At 40.5% G+C, this 22863-nt stretch overlaps 1 protein-coding gene and 1 long non-coding RNA gene across 5 annotated transcripts in view; one reads left to right on the top strand and one right to left on the bottom strand.

Annotated features, from left to right (window-relative positions):
- The window catches only part of adamts10 (ADAM metallopeptidase with thrombospondin type 1 motif, 10), a 57194-nt gene that overhangs the window by 10180 nt on the left and 24151 nt on the right, over window positions 1-22863 (bottom strand). For all 3 annotated transcript variants that reach the window (XM_055014555.1, XM_023287821.3, XM_035956078.2), the window contains 13 exons: window positions 21864-21907; window positions 21166-21271; window positions 18562-18708; window positions 18140-18281; window positions 15894-16001; window positions 15425-15570; window positions 13946-14009; window positions 13696-13798; window positions 7173-7306; window positions 4469-4592; window positions 657-737; window positions 396-559; window positions 150-276 (listed from right to left, as the gene is read on the bottom strand). In XM_055014555.1, coding sequence (XP_054870530.1) covers window positions 150-276; window positions 396-559; window positions 657-737; window positions 4469-4592; window positions 7173-7306; window positions 13696-13798; window positions 13946-14009; window positions 15425-15570; window positions 15894-16001; window positions 18140-18281; window positions 18562-18708; window positions 21166-21271; window positions 21864-21907 — 1490 coding nt within the window. The remainder of the gene's footprint in view (window positions 1-149; window positions 277-395; window positions 560-656; window positions 738-4468; window positions 4593-7172; window positions 7307-13695; window positions 13799-13945; window positions 14010-15424; window positions 15571-15893; window positions 16002-18139; window positions 18282-18561; window positions 18709-21165; window positions 21272-21863; window positions 21908-22863) is intronic.
- LOC118471443 (uncharacterized) lies at window positions 3304-15551 on the top strand. Of its 2 annotated transcripts, XR_008603043.1 has the most exons (5): window positions 4379-4746; window positions 5550-5603; window positions 11059-11195; window positions 11952-12022; window positions 15412-15551. It is a non-coding gene; the product is annotated as an uncharacterized LOC118471443 (long non-coding RNA). The 2 variants fall into 2 exon arrangements; XR_004848756.2 differs by lacking the exons at window positions 4379-4746; window positions 5550-5603 and adding an exon at window positions 3304-3454.

Here is a 22863-nt window from a genome sequence, read left to right on the forward strand (position 1 = left end):
AAACATCGCTTAACGTTGCTTAACATTAGGGTTTAGTGTGAAGCATGTAGTGATTATGTTTAACGATTCTGGTAAGCCTCCAAGGAATCAACGTAGCTCAATGCAATGTCCTCCAAAGTGACATGTTGTGAGTTTTGTTGCGTTGTTACCTCCAGCACATAGAGCTGAGCAACGTGACCAGGAGGTGTAATGCCAGGCAAATCCACTCGAAGGATCCCTGTTGACTGGGGGGTTGAAACGATAGTGGATGCCTGGGTTCTCCTCTCTCACCAGCACCTATAAATACACACAATGAAACATTTTACACTTTGAATTTCTGCTTAATTGTCTTTTTCAAAGAATGGCTCACTTGTTCATCCTCATTCATTAAACACTTCTACTGTAATTCATTTTACCATAACAATCAGTGTGATATTTGTTGGCCCCAGCGCTTCAAGAGTTTCTGGCCCATCAGTCGGACGTCTATAGTGGAAGGTAGTACCGGCCACAGAGAACCTGCGAGGTGTGTCGATGGTCAGCTTCCCATTGATAAAGAACTGGTCACCTTTACTCTTCAGCACTAGGAGAATAAAAGTGACAGGAATATTTAAGATGATCTCTCTTTGTGGGTTCCTAGACAGCATTTATGTTAAAATTTAGCTTGAGTATCATCTTACCCAGGTAGTTGAGGGAGATGTTGAGCTCTTGTATGTGGATGAACACTGATCCTTTAGGAATCCGGACCACCTCTTCATAACCTGAGACACACACAGACCCAGAAAAAGTGGAAAAATGAATGCAAGGTGAGGGAGGTTTATTCACAAAGGGATCAGGGGAGCGATGCAAAAGTAGTGTTTAGCTCTGTGGGACGCCAATGGACTAAGCAGAGGCTTCAGATTCCAGCTGCATTCCTGGGCAGCTGTGCTCGGCTCCTTGCTCGAGAGCAAGAACTACGCCAAGAACCGGCTTCTCTGCTCCTTTTCTCTCCATTCCCTCCGTCTGCTTTGGTCTCTTGTCCCCTTTCTTTTCCTGCTCATCTCACCTCCACCCCGCCTCTCTGCTCTCTCAGCTCTGCTGTCCGGCCAGAAGGCCCGCCACTGCAGCCCTGTAAATAACTTCAGCTCACTAGAGGATGGAGGAATGAAAGAGTGGAAGAATAAAACAATTCCTTCCAGTGTGGTTTGGGTTGCGACCTTTTAGGAGAGCTTTCCTTGCACCAGGTTTGTAGACGGAGGTGTTGAAATTTGGATGGATAGCGTCTGAGTTTTCTGACCTCAGATACAGGCACAGTTACCTCAGAAGTGTGAGAATAAGCTTCTTCTGTTAACAATCAGGGACCTGTACAGTAAACAAAGAGCAGAGGAGCTGTAAAAGCCTGACCCTAGATTTGAAGGGACATTAATGCACATGTATTGAGCGTAGCGCAAGAAATAAGTAGCATGTCAGTATTAATTAACCTAATCTTTTAGTTTACTAGACGTTCATGTCATAGTTTCATATTTACAGTGCACGTTCACTAGTTTTGGATTCATCCCAGGGCCATAAAATGTTCACTGCAAAAATAACATTGTAACTCTGAGTAACAGAATATCAAAGTGTAGTTTGAAAGGTTTTGTGGATACTTTTGTGACTTGTTTGTCTTCAACACCAGCAGACAGACCATACTTAAATTTGCCCTGTGAAATTTGCTTTATGTTTTGTTTACATTTAGTGCTGCTCACTAAAACTCACACTGCATCACTGAAGTTTAATAGATGTGATGAAAACATTTCCTTGAAACACTGAAGGTGATGCAGTCCAAATTTTTCAGAATTTTGCAATATGTAGCATGTACATACGGTGGTGAGAAGACACACCGCTCCGTAGTGCTACTAGAGGTCTAAAACTCCACAGGGAACCTTTAAATCACTGAAGCAGAGAAGAGAGGAGAAGTGCTGGCTGAAGTCCTTAGGAGTTCAGAGAAATCAAACGCTCGCTGTAGACATGACTGAGTGATGGAGCTGCTCATAAATCTGCCTGTGACCAGAATAAGCCCTCAGTCCGTGCCTGCAGTTTGAGTTTAGCTAGAGATGAGAACATGCTGTGCTGCACTTGTGACCAAGTCAACTATTTTGAGACATTTAGAACTTTTCACAGACATTTAAGCCTAAAAAGATTTTTCTGATTAAAAAAAAAAGCATTTGGGATTTTAGAGACTATATGATCAAAACTTTGTGGACATTTATGTTGACATAATTTAAACCCAGTTTCAGCATCTTTACGCTAAACCTTTTTGGTGCTCTTTGGGCTGAATGGAAGTAAATCTCTGCAGCCAGGTTTTGAAATCATGTGGAAAACCTGCCCAGGAAATCTTATAACAGCATGGAACTGATGTTTTTTTTTTTGCACAACAGTAACAATTGTAAGGTGCCCCGTAGCTCAACAGGTTGAGCAGGCGACCCTTCTACAGCAGCTATAGTCCCCGATGCAGCAGTGATGAGTTCAAGTCCAACCCATGGCCATTTACTGCATGTCTTTCCCCCACGACTCTCTCCACTGTACACTATAATAAAGGCAAAAAACCTGAAAATAAACAACAATGACAAATGTGACGTTTGATGTCCACAAACTTTAACTCTACAAACATTTCAGTGCTGGAGTAACAGAGTGCTGGAGTGGCGATGGGTAGGACACACATTAATTCTATAAATGACATCATTGATTTTTTCTTGCACGGGCGACCAACTACTGCAATGCATGCTGAGACATTGAAGGAGCGCTCCACCATTTTTACACATGAACATCAGTTTATTTGTTGATAACTACTTAGCTTAGCAGTACTACTTTCTACTTCGACAAAAATAGATGCAAAAGGCCTTCTGAGGCCATAAAGGGAAAGTTCTGAAAAAAAAAACTGGTGATGGTGACTCAGCTTTTACTTAGAGATAAAACTGTAGTTGTGAAGTTACAAAGTTAAGTTAGAATTAGATAATATTTAATTCAGACATTGCAAGACAGAAATTGTGGGGTCCAGTATTTATTTCTTTTTTAAATCTGTCCCTAATTTCAATGAAAGTGAAATTTTAACAAGAAATTCACCCTAATCAAACAATTTTTATTGATACCGATACCATCATAAAACACACGACTAGACCTCTACTTTAGCCTTATTAATGGATTTTCAGGCCAAAGATAATGTCATGTGTTTTGAGGGTCACTGAGACCACAGCTGGGTTGACAGAATGGCCTGATCGTTGTGGTTCAGAGCACGGCTGCCTGCTCGGGGTGTGTCTCCTCTGAGGAATCCTGGGAGGGTGTGGTGTTGACAGTTTGGTGAGACACTCTGGAGTTGGTGTTGTGGGGAGAAAGTAACCCAAAATAGATTCGACAGCAGAAGGACCTCAAGCCACACTGGTCGGACCTCACCTAAATCTGTCTGCCACGTGTCCCTGGGTGGCGAGTGGATAAATATAAGCATGTATCTATACAGCATATGGTATGTATGTGTTTATATTTAAGTTTTTTTCGAGGAATTTCTCCTTGTCTTCCTAGAAAATCTTTTGCTGGCTCGTTGGCATGTGATACTGATCAGACTTGACTCGGTGTGTTTGTTCACTTATATATAAAGTACTATATAACCTGTCAACTTAACTATGGATTCAAACAGTAACAAACAACCTCTAATTAGCAGCCAGTGCTCTGGCTTACTCCTGCTGGACCTTACTGCTGCAAGTGACACTGCTTTATGTTTCCGTTGGTCACAATATTAGAAGACACGTGTTTAGTTTGTAAGTAGAAGATACTTAAGTATATTAACCAATTCAAAGCTCAAACTGATGGACAGATGAAGCTTGAAGGCCTTCCAATAGTGTAAATGGCTACAGAGAGATTTATTGACTTTGCAAAATTTAAATTACAATTGTTCCCCTGAAGTATTAAGACAAGAGAGTGTTAGCATCTGTAATGCCAACTTTAAGACTGGACTGCGTCACCTCTCACCTGCTATGTGTACATCACGCACATAATTTATCTGACTGCATTCATCTGTAAGACACTGAGTGCAACAGGTGCTGAAATAAAGGATTCTTCTGCGGCTACATGACATTTTGTTGGCTTTATCAAGCAAATGACTCTAACAGCATGCTGTGTGTTTGCATGGGAACGGGCAATTACATGATATATATTTTGAAAGTCTGGGTTATCCTAACTCAAACTGCAAGGCAGCTTTCCAAGGTGCACTCAGAATCCAGAGTATCAGGATCACAATGTGCACATTTCTGGGACAACACATAAATTATGTTGCATAATTTTTCACGGTAAACGCCTCATGTCAGCTTAATCCCGTTCTCGAAAACTGTTCCAAAAAAAAATCTGAAATAGAACCCCTTTTCCCTAGACTGCTAATAAGGTCAGAACAGATCCACATCTTTATCCGTCTGTACAGAGAACAGCGCAAACGGTCAGATCTCTGGGAGAGTTAAAGGAGTTCCTGATTGTTTTAGCTCGTTACCTCCTTCAGGCAGGGAGTCATTGAAGACTCCCTCCACAGAGACGCAGCTGCTCCCGTCACCCCCACAGTTCCGGCAGCGGTCCTCGCGTACGTCTGAGCCGAGGATACGATCGCAACCAACGTGCTGCAAAAAGGGAGAAACCAGTGAGCTGCAGGGTCACTCGGGGTCATGGGTGAAGGGGCACAGTGTGTAAGTCGAGAGGTGTCAGAGACCGGGCTTAGGGATTACCTACTAATGTCTTCAAGGCCACTTTTTCAAAACACAGAAATATCAGATGGTAAGTCCAGATGTGTTTTCTGATCCTTTGCAGACATAATGCTCTTAGGTTGCTAAACTCATAGCTGTCGACATAAATAAATTTCATGATGAGCGAAGCAGGTGGTTTTACTCAAACTCTTTTAACAGCGATCCAAACCTAAACAAAAGTGCAGAAAATGAATGGTAGCTGCTCTTGTTCTCATATATTTATATGGCAGCTGCTTATTGTATGGAGGGATAATGAGGCTTAAGTTTATTATTACTTTTATACTGATTGGATCACAGTTCAAAACTAAATCAAGAGTTGAAACAGTGATTCAGCCAATGGTTATCTGGAGGCTTTATAATGTAAGTAGTGGTGAGTTATTTAAGTTTAAAATGATATAGATCCTACTAGCAGGAGGCCTCTTGCATTTACATGCTGACAGAGTCTCCCAGAGCTCAGTGTAACTAATAGCACAATAAGGAATGCATACTGCTGCTTTGAAAAAGGTTTTTCACTTGAACTTGATCCATGTTTCATTCAATTCCATTTTGACTGCATCACAAATTATATTGTCTTGCTAAATCAATTATTCATGTTCATTTCACATTTACTTCACAATCTATTAGATGAAACCTTATTTTTATACTTTTAGTTTTTTTAATGGAACAAAATGGGAAATAAGAAGAAGAACAATAAGAATATGTGGACTAATTTAACAAGATTGGATGAAATAATTCAATGAATGGATAAAACCTCTATCTTTGATAACTTTGAAGTGCACCAGTATACATGTGAAAGTAACAAACACACTAAATCTGTTTTTGTATTTGGAACAGGTATTAAGGTTTCCCCAACAGAGAGCAAGGAAGACCAGAGTAGTGTAATTGAAGGTATTGAAAGAAATTAAATGTGTCACCTAAATGCATGTCATGACGTTGAGTCAGGGGCACTACAAATTATATTTGAAATGCTAGATTTGACTTATTTTGCAAGAAACTCCAATTGTTTTTGAAATGACTAACTGCAAGAAATTAAAGCTAATTGTTACTTCATGTAGATCTTCTTTTGAGAAATGTCCAGTTGCAAGTCAATCCTCACTTCTCAACTGAGAAAGATTAGCTGCTGAAACTCCTGAGAGGGACAGATGGGCTGGTGCCTGGATTTGCATCATCTATTATTTTCATAACAGAGAACGTGTTGTAATTTTGTTGTACATTCTATATTTTGTCCAGTGGATCTGTGAAAAAGAGGCTCTGACAGACAGTTATTTGGTTTGCAAAAGCATGATGTGTTCAACTGGACGCCCTGCTCCAAGGTCCTTTCTCTGTTCTCCCCTCTCTCTGACTGTTAGACCTTCACTTTGAAAATGAAAGTAAAACGAGGCAGAGATTTCTTTAGAAGTTTTCTGTGTGCACAAAATACACAAGAGGTGGGATGACAGAGGAGGAGGAGAGAGAGGAGAGACTGAACTGCAGACAGAAAAACTGCAACAAGAGGAAGGGAGGGGGGAGATAGGTAGGACAAAGTGAGAGAGGAGTGGAGGTGTAGAGAGTCCAAAAGCAGAAACAGAGAGGGAGATAATAAGAGTGCAGTGAATGAAAGCCAGCCTGCAGTGCAGACAGACTAACAGCTGAGCTGGAGGGTCACTGAGTTCCTACAGAGCAGAACAGAGCCGAGTACAGAGAAAAGGAGGGTGAAGGAGCAGAGAAAGGAGAGGGGCTGTTGATAAACAAAGTTGTCTTGTTGGAGGAGCCCAGAAACTTTAGCCTGCTTTAGCTCCACAGACTAACAAACCTCAAAGACACTTCAGATAAAGAAGCTCAATGGAGGTAACAGGCAGCAGAGGGGAAGCGGAAAAATAACATCTTTTGGAACTCTACAAAAGTGCAGTTCATCAATAAACAACCAGCTGGATATCATGGTGTTACTTTTCTCTCTGCTCTCACATCTTTTCCACCCTGACCAAAGATTTGTTCTTACTGGTTAAAGTACAACTACATCCAAAACAAACAGATTGCGATCGAACAGCAACTACCTAAGCTGCACACTATAACAATTACAGTTTCTTTTGTCTACATTCTTCTACAAATGGGGCATGTGGGAGTCAAATGGGTTCCAGGGAGTTGTTTGAGCTCCAGGTGGTCTCCACATCTTTAAAATGAACAGCAGTTCAATGTTTTCTCTTCATTAACAGCTGGGATTATGAAAGAGTGTCGGTAAAAGGAATCTAGGTTTTGAGCTGAGAAGCTGATTGTGATGATTGTCAGCAGTTGGGGTGAAAACTGGACAATGGAGACTGTCCAGCATCTTGAGGGCAAGTATAAACCACATATCTTAGATGAAGAGAACTTTTTCTTGATCAATTTAAACTGCATCCTCAACTCAAACAGCTTGTGTTTCAACTGAACACTTGCATGGTTGTGTAGAAACGAACACACGTACAGATGGTCTTTACTCACCTTACACTCTCCGTTTACACACACATCCAGAGAGTCGTCTCTGCACGGAGTGCCGTCCACCACAGCAGGAGCTCGTTCTGTGTAGAAGTTGTATCCCTCGGCTAGGCAGTTGAGAGAGCAGGGTTTCACCCCACCTGGACACACAAACACAGACACACAAGGAGCAAGTATCAACACACAAGATCTATCCACATTAGCACACAAACACTGCCAAAAACATATTGGAGTTGCACACACAATAAACGCAAATGCAGCAGCAGAGGAATTGCAAGTCTGCATACATCTGTTTCACATAGTGTATCCATAAAGTCTGAGAACCCTTCAGTTTTTTCACATTTTGTTATGGTGCAGCCTGAAGATAAAATCATTTATTTTTCACTCATCAATCTCCACTCAGTAGCTCATGATGACAAAGCAAAAACAGAATTCTAGAAAAATTATGCAAATTATTCAGGAAAAACTGTAATATCACGATGATTTAGGCATTCAGACCCTTAACTTGGTACTCAAAGCACCTTTGGCAGTGATGAAAGGCTCCAGCTTCCTCGTGTGAGATGCTGCAAGCTTTGCACACCTGCATTTGGGGATTTTCTGCCATTAATCTCTGCGGATTCTCTTAAGCTGGACAGCCTTTTTCAGGTCACTTCAGAGCTGTTTGACTGGGTTGAGTCAGGACTCTGGCTGGCCAGCATTCGTTGTTGTGTGATTCGTATCACTGTTCTGTTGGAAGGTGACGGTTAGGTCCAGCCTGAGGTCCTGAGCACCCAGGAGCAGATGTCTCAGGACTCTGCTGCATTCAGCTTTACCTCAGTCTCCCTGTTTCTGTTGCTAAAAAAACAACTATGACAAACAATTCTGGTCTCCTCGGACCTGAGAATCAGGTCCCTTACAGTCTAAGAGTAATCTAGGAGCTTTTTTCCAAACTCCAAATAGGCTTTTATGTTTCTTTCACTGAAGAGAGGTTTCCATCTGGCCACTCTCCAAAACAAACAAACAAACAAAAAAAAAAAACAGATTGGTGGAGTGCTGCAGTGATAGTTGTCATTCTGGAAGTTTTTCCCATCTCCACACAGAGTATTTGGAGCTCAGCCAGAGTAGCCATCGTGTTGTTTGTCTCTTACCAAGGCCTTGCATTGCTCAGTTTGTGTTCTGGTTGTTTCAAACTTCTCCCATGCTAAAACTGTGGTGGTAACTGTGCTTTTAGGAAACTTCATGGCTGTAGATTGTTTTTGTTCCGTATGAAGCATTCTCCAGATCTGTGCTTTGACACAACTCTGTCTTTGAGCTCTGTTGGCAGTTTCTTCAACCTCATGGCATGGTTTTTGCCCTGATACACACTGTCAGCTGTGAGATGTTATACAGACACTTGTGTCTTTCCAAACTGCCTCAAAACTGAATTCCTGCAGAGAGCCTGATATTCCACTAGCAGCTAGGTAAGTCATGTAGGGTACTTAATTTTGAACACCTGACTGGGAAATAACATCAGACGCAAAGTCTGACTTAATGTAAATATTAATGTGATAGTACTGTAATCAAATGTTTCGATTTTGTAAAGGTATGTGGTATAAAGTTTGCATGACGTGCTGACATGTGATACCAGTAGTACGTGTAATTTGCATTATGTGTTTTGTCACGCTTGCTTATCTTGCTGTGACAGTGTGGACCTAAGTGTGTGCAGTTGTGACCTGCAAAAGGACTACAGCTGGAAATTAGCTTTAGGCTGACTACGTTACAATGCATCATATGGTAACATTTATGATTAATAGCTTACATTGTCCCATAAACAAACAAAAAAACAAAGTCTTTTGCACATGTTCTGCTGAATGGATCACATTACTACAGTGGTGCAGACTCAAGAGGCTGTACAAGAGAGAAGGAGTCTGCAGGGGAGTAGGAAATGTTTTTCTGTGCTGACAAGCAGAGAACAAGCAGCTGAATGTGATTATGTTTCTGCTTCGCTGGAATACACACAAACGGACACCAAACTGCTGAATATTACCTCAGTGAATGCATATAAACATAATACAAGAGGACAGTGGTTTAATTCCCACTGCACCAAGGCTAGGAGAGATAAACTAAGAAATTAACAATAAATAGTTTTAACATACCTCATGAGTTTAAGATACAGGTTCAATATTGTGGTCTTGGGAGAGCTTTCAAATAATCTGAACAGCAACAAGATTTGTGCTGGGAGGGATGACCCTCATAAACGACCACAAAAAGTTAATCAAAACAAAATAAAATCCACACTGACATGAGCATATAAGCAAAAATGTAATAATGGTACATGTGAACATATAGAACAGCCTGAGTCAGTCGAATTATTGGGAAGCATGTATGAAAGCTGAGGCCAATCAGCTACTACAAGCAGACCTTCAGTGTTCTGCCTGAACTAACACTGTGCTGCATTTGTATAAGGAGAAATTTCATGAATTATGCACATTACAAAATTAATGTTGGAGATGGAAAAAAAAGGTAAAGTACAACCAAAGTCAATATTAACATTATTCTGTGCCACATATACCAAGTCAAAGTTAAGCAAAATTTCCTCTTTACTGTTTTACGGATGTGTATATGTTTAATATTTAGTAGTGCTGCTGGTGTGAGGAGGTTAAGCACTCTGTGGCCAAGAAAACACTTAAATATACCAACACAAGACACCCATACACACTCACAGACACACACGGTATTACTAAAGAGCTCCTCCTGCCAAGTGGTATATATCCTTCATTCATCTGCACAGCTTGCCAACAGCTCCACTATTTGAGTGGCTGTTGACATCAGTCTGGACTGTGTTTGTTTGTGCTGGCAGCAGTGAAGCAGGTACAGTATGTACTGGGAAGAGAGAGAATGCAAGAAACTAAGAAAGAAACAAAGAAAGAGAGTATGCACTGGCAGGATTTGCAGACAATAAAGTGGTCAGACTACGGAAAACTACAATTCCCATGGTGCCTAGCTTTGGCAGGGCACTCCTGGCTTGAAGCAGGGTGTGCGTATTATAACTTAGAGGGTGTGTTGTATGGAGTGTGAAGGTCGAATGTGAAGGCTGTTGGACTGAGAACAGTGATGTCGAGCAGCTTGTTTGAAAAAAAAAAAACTGCTCAAACGAGAGACCTTCTTAATGAATCGTCCTTGGCTGTCGGAGCCAAGAGAGAAAGGTTCTCCCTGTTCTCGGTGTCAGAACAGAAACGAGACAGAGAGATTGCATAATGATGTGCTCAACAGAGTGAGAGACGGAGAGAGGTTTACAGCAAGGAGGAAAAGAGAGAAGATGAAACGTGATGGTAGAAGTGTCAGGGAGGATGCTGAACTGAGAAGCTGTAGAGAGTGAGAGGCTGCAGCAGACAGAGAAGGGGCTGGGCGGTGTGATCTGGACTTAACGCGGGGCAGAGACCATGGCAATGGTCCTATTTTAACAGCTGCAAGGGATTTCCATTGTAAAATCAGCTGACTTGATGAAAGGAGCACTTGTTGCCTGAAGTTGGAATTGGAAGACTGACCATCTCTGTAAGCCATTATGTTACTGGAGGGCCAGATTAAAGGCAGTTATGTCGTTGAAACTATTTATCTTTCACGTCCAGGTTCAGCGTCTAGCGCTCATCGGGAGCGAGGAATTCTTGCAAGGCATTGTGGGATGCATGGCTCTCTGCAGCCAGCATCTGTAGGCCAGACAGGAGAGAGTCTGCAGCTTTGATTCACACACACACACTCACACACACACACACACACACACACACACACACACACACACACACACACACACACACACACACACACATCTCTCTTTTTCTCCTGACTTCTGTTTGTCTGCTGTCATCAACTCATGACTCATTTGTTTTCGTCTATCTTCACTGTTTCACCTTCACTATTCCCTTCTCATGTGCAGATTTCACTGATGTACTTCCACAGGATAAAACCTCCAAGTCTGTCATCTCACATAAGGAGACAAGTGCAACATCAATATTCTTTAACAAATGAGGTGTGACAAAATCCAAGGAGGTTGGTTGCTGATCACACAATGAGGTACAACATGGCGTTGACCAACATGCTAACACTGTATGGGAAAAGCAACATGTCAATTGATCTTTTTTTGTTTTTTTCACAGGTAGGTTTCTGGCTCTAGTCAAGAGCCGTCTGTAACAGAATGAACCCTCACGACTTACATCAAGTTTTTGAGTCAGTAAAGGATTATATTTTTCTGACAGCACAGTGTACTCACAAAGTTAATTGCTGAATTTAGGGAATTTAGTAACATTACTAGAAATATGGTCCAATTTCAGATGTTTTTTATTAATTGTATTGTATAAAAGCAAGTCTTACCTAAAGTAATCTGGCCTGATGCCAGAGAGTGAACTTTTTTTGGTTGAGATTGTGATGAACAATGAATGACAACCCTCACCAGTACCTCAGAGTATTTCAGTTTAGTTTGTCTGCATGTTTTTGAAGCTGAAAGGGGCAGTGTTGGCACCAGATGATGAATTGCAAACATGGACATGTCTGTCTGTGAAGAAGAAACTATAATCTCAAACCAACAAGAGGAATGTAAAAATATAACACAGGCTAAAAGCAACACAGCTGTTTCAGCCAAAGCAGGAGGGAAAGCTGGCAAAAAATGACTGACTGTGTGAAGGCACAAGTTAATAGTTTTATCAATATCACTGCCCAAACATTAAGGTACAAGTAGATCTGACTATAATTACAGTTGTGTATTTCATTAAATTATTATGTTGCAGAAGGATTCCTATGGCATGTAATACAACTTTCATTTTCTTTTTTCAGCCACAACTCTGGCACCGTTAAACAGTCTTGGAAGCAAGTAAAGACCAAGAAGAAAAACATAATTCAAACCAGTAAGTAGGCTGACTGCAAACATTATAAGGTCAACAAGTACAAGGCTTTGGTGCTTTACCAGTCTCTGTTTTAGGAATATATTGCTATTCAAAGCACTATAAAAATGGCTTTGAAATTGCTTATAGCCAACAGGGAAAAAATAAAGCAAGAATGACGGGAGTTAACTTCACTAGAAATGTGTCCCTCCATACTGTACATTTTTACATAAAGGGACAATGAATAGTTTCCAAAATCTGAAGGAACAGTTTGGTTTGGACAAAGATGATTTTTTCAGATACCTTCAGCTCCGGCATTATATTATCCAAATACAGAGGGGATGTTCACAATCAGGCTGGGACAATATTCTGTTAAAAGTGTATATGGATGCTTATTGTAATGGCTCTAACCAGAAACTCATCTCAAAGGTCTACAAGGGGTTACAACAAATAAAGCAAAGTTCAATGTACATAAAACAAAAATGGGAGCAGGAAGGGAACCTTGTCTTAAAGGACGAATTTTGGGAAAATATTTGTGAGATACAATGGAAAACTTCAAGCTCAGGTGTTTGGCGAGAGTTTTGCTGGAAAACCCTTACAAGATTTTTCATCACTCCAGCTCAAAAGAGGCACTACACTAATTCTTCTGTATGCTGGCGGCAGTGCGGATGCCTTGAAGCAAACCATTTTCATATATTTTGGTCCTGTGCATCATTAGTTCCATTTTGGCGGGAGGTACATAGAGTTTTGCAGAGTGTTTTCCAGATGGACATTCAGTTTAAATTTGAGTTGTTATATTTAGGTGCTATTACATCAGAAAATGTTTCCAATAATGTCAAATACTTATTTCAGATCCTAAGTGCTGCTAGCAGAAAAGCTATTACGAGAAGGTGGTTAAAACCTGGAAAACCTACTGTGAAAGAATGGATTGACATAATTTATGATATGTTTAAGATGGAGAGGATTACCTTTGCTTTGAGACTGAAACAGGAAATTTTTTCGAATAGATGGGAGAGATGGATAAGATATGTCACGCCAATACGACCATCATTTGTCTAAAATCGATTTTAGTGTCCCCTTTTTTATTTATTTATTATTTATTTATTTTTTTTCCAGATTGGTTTTGTTTTAGTGGGTATCTTAGATTTCCTCAAACAGAGGGCTTTATGAGTCAGGGATGTTTACCCCATTTCATTCATTCTATGTTTTCATTTTACTATACTCAAAAATGGTTATACAGTTATATTATTGAATGCCTTATTGGTCCTTACATGTTTCTGTATTGCTGACTAAGTCTTGGTTATTTCAAATTGAGCTGCTGTAGTAGGATATAAGATATCTAAATGAGATGTATGATTTATGTTTTCATTAAATGTATGGACCTGTGAAATCACAATAAAAAAAAAAAGAATTTCAAAAAAAAAGAAATGTGTCCCTCATAGCTATGCTCATCAGGGAAAGAAAAGAGTTTAGGCAGACTCTAAAAACTTCTATATCCGCGGAGCTCTCTCACTATCCATGCTCCAAGGGATCTCATAGAAATGCTAATACTGTTGTCCGGGAGAACCGATTGATCAGAAGGCAGTGCTTTTAGACACACTGATCTGTTGTCTTGAAAATAAGCAGCTCCTGGGCAGGTCGAGTGTGCAGTTACCATGGCGATGTACCCCAGTAAGAAGTAAACCTCCGTCACTCACCTCCCCTGTAAGGCTTCCAGGTGTAGAATTTCCCACGGAAAGGAATGCTATCAAAGTCGGAGCACTGAATCTCTCGGAAGTCTCGAGAACCTGCAGGACACTCCTGCAACATCCACAAATGTACACACTTGTATGTAGGCATGTACCCGAGAAAGCAAAGCCGACACACAGGAGCAGTTTAATCAAATAATATTCATGAGTTTGATTACGGTGTGTTGACTAACGGATGATAGACAGCAGCAGTACTCACATCAATATTGCAGGACCTGAAGCGCTTTCTCTCCCCGAGACAATACTTTCCCCCGATGGTTGGCCTACAGTGAAAAGAGCCAATCAGTCACATCTGAGTGCAGTTTTACAAGATCTAACCTCATCACATCGCTACACAACATCGGCTTCTGACCTCTACTGTCTGCCTTCATCTGTGTTTACAATCAGATTTATTCAGTTTTTTTTGTTGCTTTATTGTCTCTCCCAGACCATCAGGACAACAACGCTGTGTTTTAAAAATAGAACTTAGAGGGAAGGTATAAACGCAACAGTCAAATGGCTGCTTCTGCTAAACTTTCAACAAATTCAAACAGTATTGAACCCAAGAAAATGTGATGCTCGAAAATGATACAGGAGAACAGTGTTGGCCTCAGATTTGGGTCAATCCATTCTCAGTTTAATCAATTCAAGATGAAGCATCTGGTGACCGTGATTCAAAACACTTGGCTGTTTTGTGATGATTCAGACTCCACTGCTGCATGCAAGAAGGTCGTGAATTTAGATAGTAGGATTGATGTTTTCTGGGTCAAGTTTTCAGAGGAGAGGGAGATTTTTTTTTCAGTTTCATAATAACTGATAAAGAAGCAGAATTTCATGTGTGAGTAACTTCCCTCACTGATTTAATACAAACACTACTGATCCACTATATTGAATGAAAGCGTCTCCAAAATTGTAAAAAGTTTATGTAACTGTTGTACTAACTGTCGCTGTAGTGTGTGATATCCTTCTTGTTTCAGCACACGCTGCAGGACTAGGTGTGTCTATCCTGTGGTTTTGTTATTAATATTCAGCTATGGTCTGGAGAGCCTCTGGATGGGTTATAGCTCTTATAAAATTATACTAAGGCCATGAAATAGATATATAATAAATTTACTGCTAAGTAGATGAAACAGAACGCTCTATATGACATAAAATAATAACAGATGAATTTGGATGAAGTCGATAGGTATGAATGGAATATTTAAAAATATTACAGTGATATTACAAATTACACAAGACTCGCTACATTTTATATTTGCCATAAAGTACCAAAGTCCCTGTTAGGGACATTACAGCAATATGAACTTACTCATATCTCTGTTTATGATAACATTTCCTGTGCATGTTCTGTTGCTTTATATACAGTGTGTGGCATAATCAACAACAAATTTCACTATTTGGCTGGCTTTTTGATGTTCACCAAATTAATTAATAAGCTATGTAATGCCAGCAAATGGAAAGCAGGAACAGTGTACATAATATGGTACTGAACATACTGGGTAACAACTGTACTCTCTTTAAGGAGGTAAATAGAAGATCACTAACTGGCTTCCACTGTTACGTTCTAAGACATACTCTAATTCATTTTCTCACAGGTGTTTTTGATTTCCTCCTTTATGTCCTGAAGTGACTTCAGTTTTACCATAATTGTTAAAAGAGTAATAATGCGTTTCAAATTGGTCACAGGTCAGCTCTGTACCTGGGGCTGTCACAATGTCTGACAGAAGAGGAGACTCCACCTCCACAGGTCCTGCTACACTCCTCCCAGGGAGACCACAGACCCCAGCCGCCATCCACCCCCTCAGGACGAGTCCCGTACGCAACACACACCCTCTTGTAGCACCACTGCAGCACACAGACACACACACACAGATAAATGCACGTTAAGTCACCATCAAAGATTTAACAACAAAAGCAGCAGTTACCAATTGACAACCCTGGCCTTTTTGTTTTCAAATTTTGTTTTTCAGGAAGATTTTTTTTTTCCTTTTCAAATGGTTAATCTGACAAGAATTTTTATTGGATGATTCAGTGTGAAGACACGTGCTGCATTTTTATTCTTGTAAACAGGAGAACCAGTCCCATTATCACCACATATGCGATGGTCGCCATGAATGCTTCGAACATTATGGCCTAACTTTTAAAGGTATAATATTTTCAGCGTTTACCCCTTTCTCTATGGTGTTGGTCTGACAGATGGTTCCCTCTGCAGCAGGAATGCTACTGGTGATGCAACGGTTGCTCTTACTCATGCACCAGAGTTCACTGCAGACTTCCTGTGAGTGTGAGAGAGAGAGAAATTAAGAAAATAAAACATTGGCAATAGAGAGACAAAGAAAAGAAAACTATGAATAACTGTCAGTCTTTTTATATATGATTATTTTGGAGACAAGAGCAGAAAGACTTGTTCATCTTTCTCTCCTCTCCCTCTACAGCAATGCCTATAACACATGGGATTATGTTTTATTCTGTACATATGCTCTGACTACATAGTATCGATAATAATGAGTCTATAAAGCAGTTTGCTGTTCCAGATGTCCATTCACTCTGAACCTGGCCTTGTAAAACTTGACCATGCAATAAAATAAATGCTATTCAGTGAAGGCACTGCAAGATGTTTTACATCACAGATTTGAGGAGAGAGCCAGAAGAGCATGAATCAGGAGTGAGCTTTGAAATAAATAACTTCAGAAGGTTTATTTGATGCTGTGATGAAAAGGCTAGCATTTGAAAAAAGAGCTGAATGTAAAAATACAACAGAGAGCAAACTGGTGCAGTTGGGACCCTATAGGGACCTTGAATACATTTTGCAACTTGAAAGAACGTTTGTCAGGACTGAAATACGACAACCAAGCAGCAACCTCCAGAGCTGAGAAATAAAGCCACTGTGAGAAGTACCTCAATCTGCAGTTCCTCGAATGTCCACCAAAAGTCAGTCAGTCCCCACAGACCTCCATGCTAAAATGCCCTACTTGCAGCAGAAATAAACACGCTTATAGTATGGCACAAAAAAGCAGTTTTGGGCTCTACAGCTAATTTCCCCATTCATGACAACTGGACGAGAGCTGATGTTGTGAAGAAGTCACTCGTTTAAATTGTATGGATGCTTAAAGTTAATTAAGGGCACGGCTGGTTTGACTGAAGCCTTCATAGGACAACCCACGACCTGCTTCAGCTTCACTCACGCTCCACCTCTGTGCTCATTTTTGGATTAAGACAGCCAAGACTGAGACAACAGGAGCCACCGAACTGAGCTTATAAACTGTTCTCAAGGAAATCTATGGGTGATGTCACACAGGGTTCGTGTAAATAGACACAACTGATGAGACTCATTCAAATCCATCCATCCATTATCTATACACCGCTTAATCCTCACTAGGGTCGCGGGGGGGGCTGGAGCCTATCCCAGCTGACTCGGGCGAAGGCAGGGGACACCCTAGACAGGTCGCCAGTCTGTCGCAGGGCTACATATATAGACAAACAAGCACTCTCACATTCACACCTACGGGCAATTTAGAATAATCAATTAACCTCAGCATATTTTTGGACTGTGGGAGGAAGCCGGAGTACCCGGAGAGAACCCACGCATGCACAGGGAGAACATGCAAACTCCATGCAGAAAGATCCCGGGAAAGCCGGGACGCGAACCAGGGACCTTCTTGCTGCAAGGCGAAAGTGCTAACCACTACGCCACTGTGCAGCCCTCATTCAAATCCACAATGGCAATCCAGTTGCCTTGATTCAGGATGTTTCCTTATTCTAGAAGCCTGAAAACCTTTGTGGACAAAAATTAAAAATTAAAAATTATCTTAAAGTGCTTATATGATGTGTAATACTTCAATTTTATGCCTAAAATCTCGTTTCTCTTGCGTTACATGGTATTTGTATTTTAATTTTTTTTTACCGTTCATTATATTTCATTTTATTTCAGGATTTAGATTTTCTTCACTTCTATTAATTTGTAACATTTGTGAATATCGTTTTAACAAGTGTTGTATGTTTAGCATTTATGACAGAATCACACCAAATCCATTGAACACAACCTTCATCCTGCTTTTGAAAATAAAATGCAGTATGCCTTCTCAAATTCACATTCACTCATAAGAACGCCATAATTGCTGAGTTCAAGTGACAATTTTGAGACTTTTCTCTAGAGAAACGGAAAATCTGTTGACAGCATAATAACTACATTTTTCCACTGACATTTTCCAGTGTCTGTTGTTTGACTAGAAACCTTTTATTGCGCATCTCATCAAAAAAAAAAAAGATTTTGCTTCAGCATCTTCCCAACTGAATTTGAAAGAAAAGGTACTATAACACAACATATAGAAATACCGCATTTTAAAATGTCAAATACTATGAAAGTAAAGCAAACGTTGAATGGATTTAGGTGACATCTACATACTGTACTCACCGCATATTTACACTGTCGAGATCTGACGCCATATTGGAAGCGGCACTGCTCGTCTGCATCATAGGCCTGACCTGGTGCTGTGGTGGGATACACAAACTCCTGCTTTGGCGGGACATTGTTCAGACAGGAGCCCATGCCTGAGCTAAACAGGCCAAACAGAAGAGAAGAAGAAGAAGAGTAAGATTTAGAATAACTGGCTTTGTTTCAGTTGTTTATTCTCAGACTATATCAGGTTTTATTGAAACACAGGATACAGGTCATTAAATGTAAGTGGATTTGCCTGCTGTCAAGACCCGTCTGTGACTTGGATGTTTCTCTGACCATCAAAAATGTTACATCAACATCCAAGAGCATTTTTCTTTCTCAAACCTGCAATTACCAAATTATTTGTGGTGGTAGAGATATCTGATAGGCTCACTCACTCCAAGAAGCTGGTGATGTAATCCCGGCTGCAGGCGGACCAGATGAACGGGTTTGTCTTCATGGTGATGTGGTCAGCCATCAGCTTGGCGGTCTCCTGGCTGCGGGGCCCACAGGCATTCCCCATACCGTCATGGTTCATCCCAAACCTAAAGCCCATGATGATACAGTGACAAGACTTTGAGGCCATGTGGATGGGTAATAATCCCTGCAGCAGCGATGGGGACAGTGGAAAAAAGATCACTGTGGATAACCAAGAGGGATCTAAAGAACACACATATGAAAGATTACAGTCCACAGCTGTCAGAAGAGTTCACTTTTCAGCGACAAAAAGTCTATGACCGGATATTTCACTCGTACCATCTACGGTCAGTGGTCTTGACTAGAATGTAATACCCGGCTGTTTTTTTTTTTTTTTGTTGGACATCAGGTCAGGCACTGATTTACACCTTGCCACGGCCTTTTAAACTTCAAAGGGGCTCAGTTCCTTAACTTAGATGGAAATATGTTTGAATAACAATCCTGTAGCCAATTTATGCTGACTTTCATTAAACTGGAACTCTGTATAATATAAAGTCAAGTTTAGAGCTGCAATTATAGTCGATTAATCATTTAGGTCAAAGGTCACTTATCTTTTAAAGTAAAATAACCATTTTCAGATGAGAGGATTTGCTGCTTTACTCTTTTAAAATGTAAACAAAATATGTGTGTCTTGAAAGAAAACTGTAAAAGTATTACTACATTACATTCTTTCTTGATATATTAACGTGGTAACGACTTTTCAATTCGGACAAAATATGACCCTAATACAAATGCTCTTGGTTAGTAAATGTATCATTTTGTCTACAAAATGTTTTACAATGGCTTCATCCAAGAACTCAGCGTAACTTAATCAAAACGCTTGTTTTACTGCATCAGCTCTGAGCTCAGTGATGTTTGTCAAAATGCAGTGGAAAAAACATGTGATTAGAGAAAACCAGCAGAGCCTCCAGACAGGACTGAACTTCACAAACACAAAATTCTCTATAGAAAAGGTCTTATCCATAAGATTATTAATTGTTGTGGTCCATCTTTAACATGACACGGCAAAGGGATAAATGAATGACACCATATGCAGATAGTCTGACGCTGATAGAGGCCAACTTGGTGTCTGTTTGTTTTCCCTGAACATTTATTGCAGACAGTGATAACTCACAGTAGCTGTGTCTGAGCTTGACACATGATGTCCTGAAAACTTTTCATTCCCCAGCAGAATAATTTATGTCTTGTCTTTTCATGTGGGTACTCTTCACCACAAACAGGCCTGCATTTGATTTAATACAACACTGTGATGTCAAAACTATTTCTATGACTATTAAAAACAACTGCTGATTATGTTCGAGTCAGGAAACAGATTGTATGTTCACACAATAATTAACATGCACTGCCTAGTCATGTTGACAGTCCAGCCTTGAAGTCTGAGAGCTTTAAACTACCTGTGCAAACCATTAGGAAGGTAGAACCCTGATGAATCCACCATCTGTCCTGATACTTCTCAATGATGTTTGCATACACAAGTCAGTGGGGTACAGAATTATTGAGCAAGTGGGGCATTGCAAGAACATCTCTTAATTCAATGTATATCCAAGCAAAGTTAAGCAGTAGGCTGACAGAATTACTGGTGTGTAAATGATTTAAACCACTGATATCAGACAAATGGATTAACAAAGTTTCAGTGTCATTTGGGGTAGTGAGATAATAAAAACAGAAACATGTCCAGGTGCTGTAGCAGCTCCACGTGTAACTAATTCCACTGTCTCTTAAGAAAGTAAACAACTATTAACACATTCTCAGTCCCAGCTGTAAAATGACTCATGCTGCATAAACTTTCTCTGGAAATGGGGAGATGTGATCTAAGGACAATCTCTATGTGGATGGAATAATTACTTGTACCAGACCCCAGCAAAGGGTTCGAGACTCCTCAGGTATCCCAGATATATTATGTTTCAGTCTCAGCTAAAAAAAGGACCATGAATCAGGGTTTCGTTTTTTCAGCAGGACAGATGTTTGGCAACACAGAGTTATGAGCTTCTAATTCACAGTCTTGGTGGATCATACTTTAATGTGCATGATCTCTGCATGCAACACTGTGGAGTTAAACCCTGTCCTTAGAGTTTTATAATGTAGAAAACAAGACAAATACTTCTTTGAGACAGCAGACATGTGGGTGATGCAGGTGTTCTGAAACAGCAACCATCTCCACTGGATATATTTTCATTTCTTACTCACTAGTTGGCAGACCAGATCAACCAACTGCCTGTGCCCTAGCTAGTCAATGGCGTGGCTAATTGGAAATGACTAAAGGTGTGGTTCTGTGTGTAATTCTTCTGCTGTGATACCTGACTCTGTCATGACGTACTCTGGTTTTGACAAACTAACTGGAATCTGGTAGCATTTAAGAGGATTTTATTGAGCGAGAGAAATATGACCACAAAATAAAATATTTACGAAAAAAGCATGTGACATAATTAACTAAAAAGCTTTTTTTTTTTTTTTTTTTTTACAACATTTACAAAATCTGGAGATGTCTGAAGGTCCAGGATATTAAAACTGAGTCTGCTACTCACGTATGTCCAATCTCATGGGCGATGGTAAAAGCTGTTCCAAGTCCGATGTCCTCATTGATGCTGCAGCTCCTCTCTGGCTCACACATCCCTCCTACTGGAGCCAGACCTGTAAAAAACACAAACACACACAAATACAGCATATAAATATAAAACCCATTACACTGCAGAAGACATGTTGACTGAATCTCAGAATCTGAGAGAGACTGAGATGTGATCAGAATCAGTACTCTAAAAGTTCTGACAGTCTAGCAGCAAGTGAAGCAGCAGCTTAGTATGCTGCTTGCTCTGGTTTAGCTAATGTTACATTGCTATTGATGAACAATGCATTTTCTCGGAAATACAGTCACACAAACTGTATCATACTTTCTTGTGCATGAAAGAGTGTGTGTGTTCTTGTATGTCAACTCTGTATGGATCAGTATGCGTTTTGGGTCTTGAAAAATAGGGCGTGTTTTGGAAAGTGGGGACGTTTTAGCCACTCCTCTCTTTGGACTGGACCTTCTAAGGGCTCTTTAAGAAATATGACTAGTTTTAGAGTTCAGGATACAATAAGGTTTAGAGCCTGTTTAGGGTAAGTGTTGGGTTTAAGTATGCAGTTGTGATCATTCAGCAGGATTGTGTATCACGTCGGAGAGGAAACAACAAGTATAGAAGTACAACTGTGTATTTGTTTATGCGAGCGTGTGGATGAATGTTACCTAGGGTTTCACAGGGCTTGTTTTTTTGGATGCAGATGTCGTACCTGCAGATGAGAGGGAAATAAACAAAAGCGTTGCTACTCAATAATGTATTCAAACTCAAACAGAAACATCAATACTCAGTGCGTAATCAGAATTGATTATGGGTACAGACATGAACAAACACACTTGATATGAACTTGCGCACGCACACACACACACACACACACACACACACACACACACACACACACACACACACACACACACACACACACACACACACACACACACACACACACACACACACACACACACACACACACACCAAACTAGAGATAGAACCCAGTGCCATCTGTTCAGACAACTTCCATCATCTGCTAAAACCAAATTGTTCTCCCAAAGGCACCACTAAATCCACATCTTTAAAAAAAAAAAAAGTTAAGACATTTATCTGTTTCCATGCCTCCTCTATCTGACAGCTAACCCTCCTGCAGCGTGAGTTTATAGCACATTCTGTTAGAAAGAATAGGAAAGTATTTGTAGACGCTCCGCCTGGCTCCATTGCATTCAGATGACTCTGACCAAACCATGGTTACGTTGTTCGCTGTTGCACATTCCTCAGTCAATAGCATCAGTGTTTTATCTGTTTAATATGCATCCACTACTTTTGACTCCGTTTGCTTCCAGAAGAATCTGTCACAGAGTGCAGTTAGAGAAACGAAGGGACAGCTAAGAGAAAGCATCAGACTGCTTTGATTTCTGCTCACTTTCTCTTCATTCAATCTGGGATGCATTTTTACAAAAAAATAAATCTGTCACTGTCTCTTGCTCCTATCTCATATCTTGCTTTCACGTTTTCTGTCCAGGTGCTGAGCTGTGCAGAGAGGCCCCTGCTACTGTCACCCCAGACAGGACAAGATACAGCCCAAATCTCCTGGACTTGGCATAACGACAGCCTATGAGCAGACGGGCTGGGAATGTACGAATTCAGCTTGGAGGAAACACTGCTTTAACCCTG

Source organism: Amphiprion ocellaris, chromosome 2, assembly GCF_022539595.1.
Source record: "Amphiprion ocellaris isolate individual 3 ecotype Okinawa chromosome 2, ASM2253959v1, whole genome shotgun sequence".
In the NCBI taxonomy this organism is placed as follows: Eukaryota; Metazoa; Chordata; class Actinopteri; family Pomacentridae; genus Amphiprion; species Amphiprion ocellaris.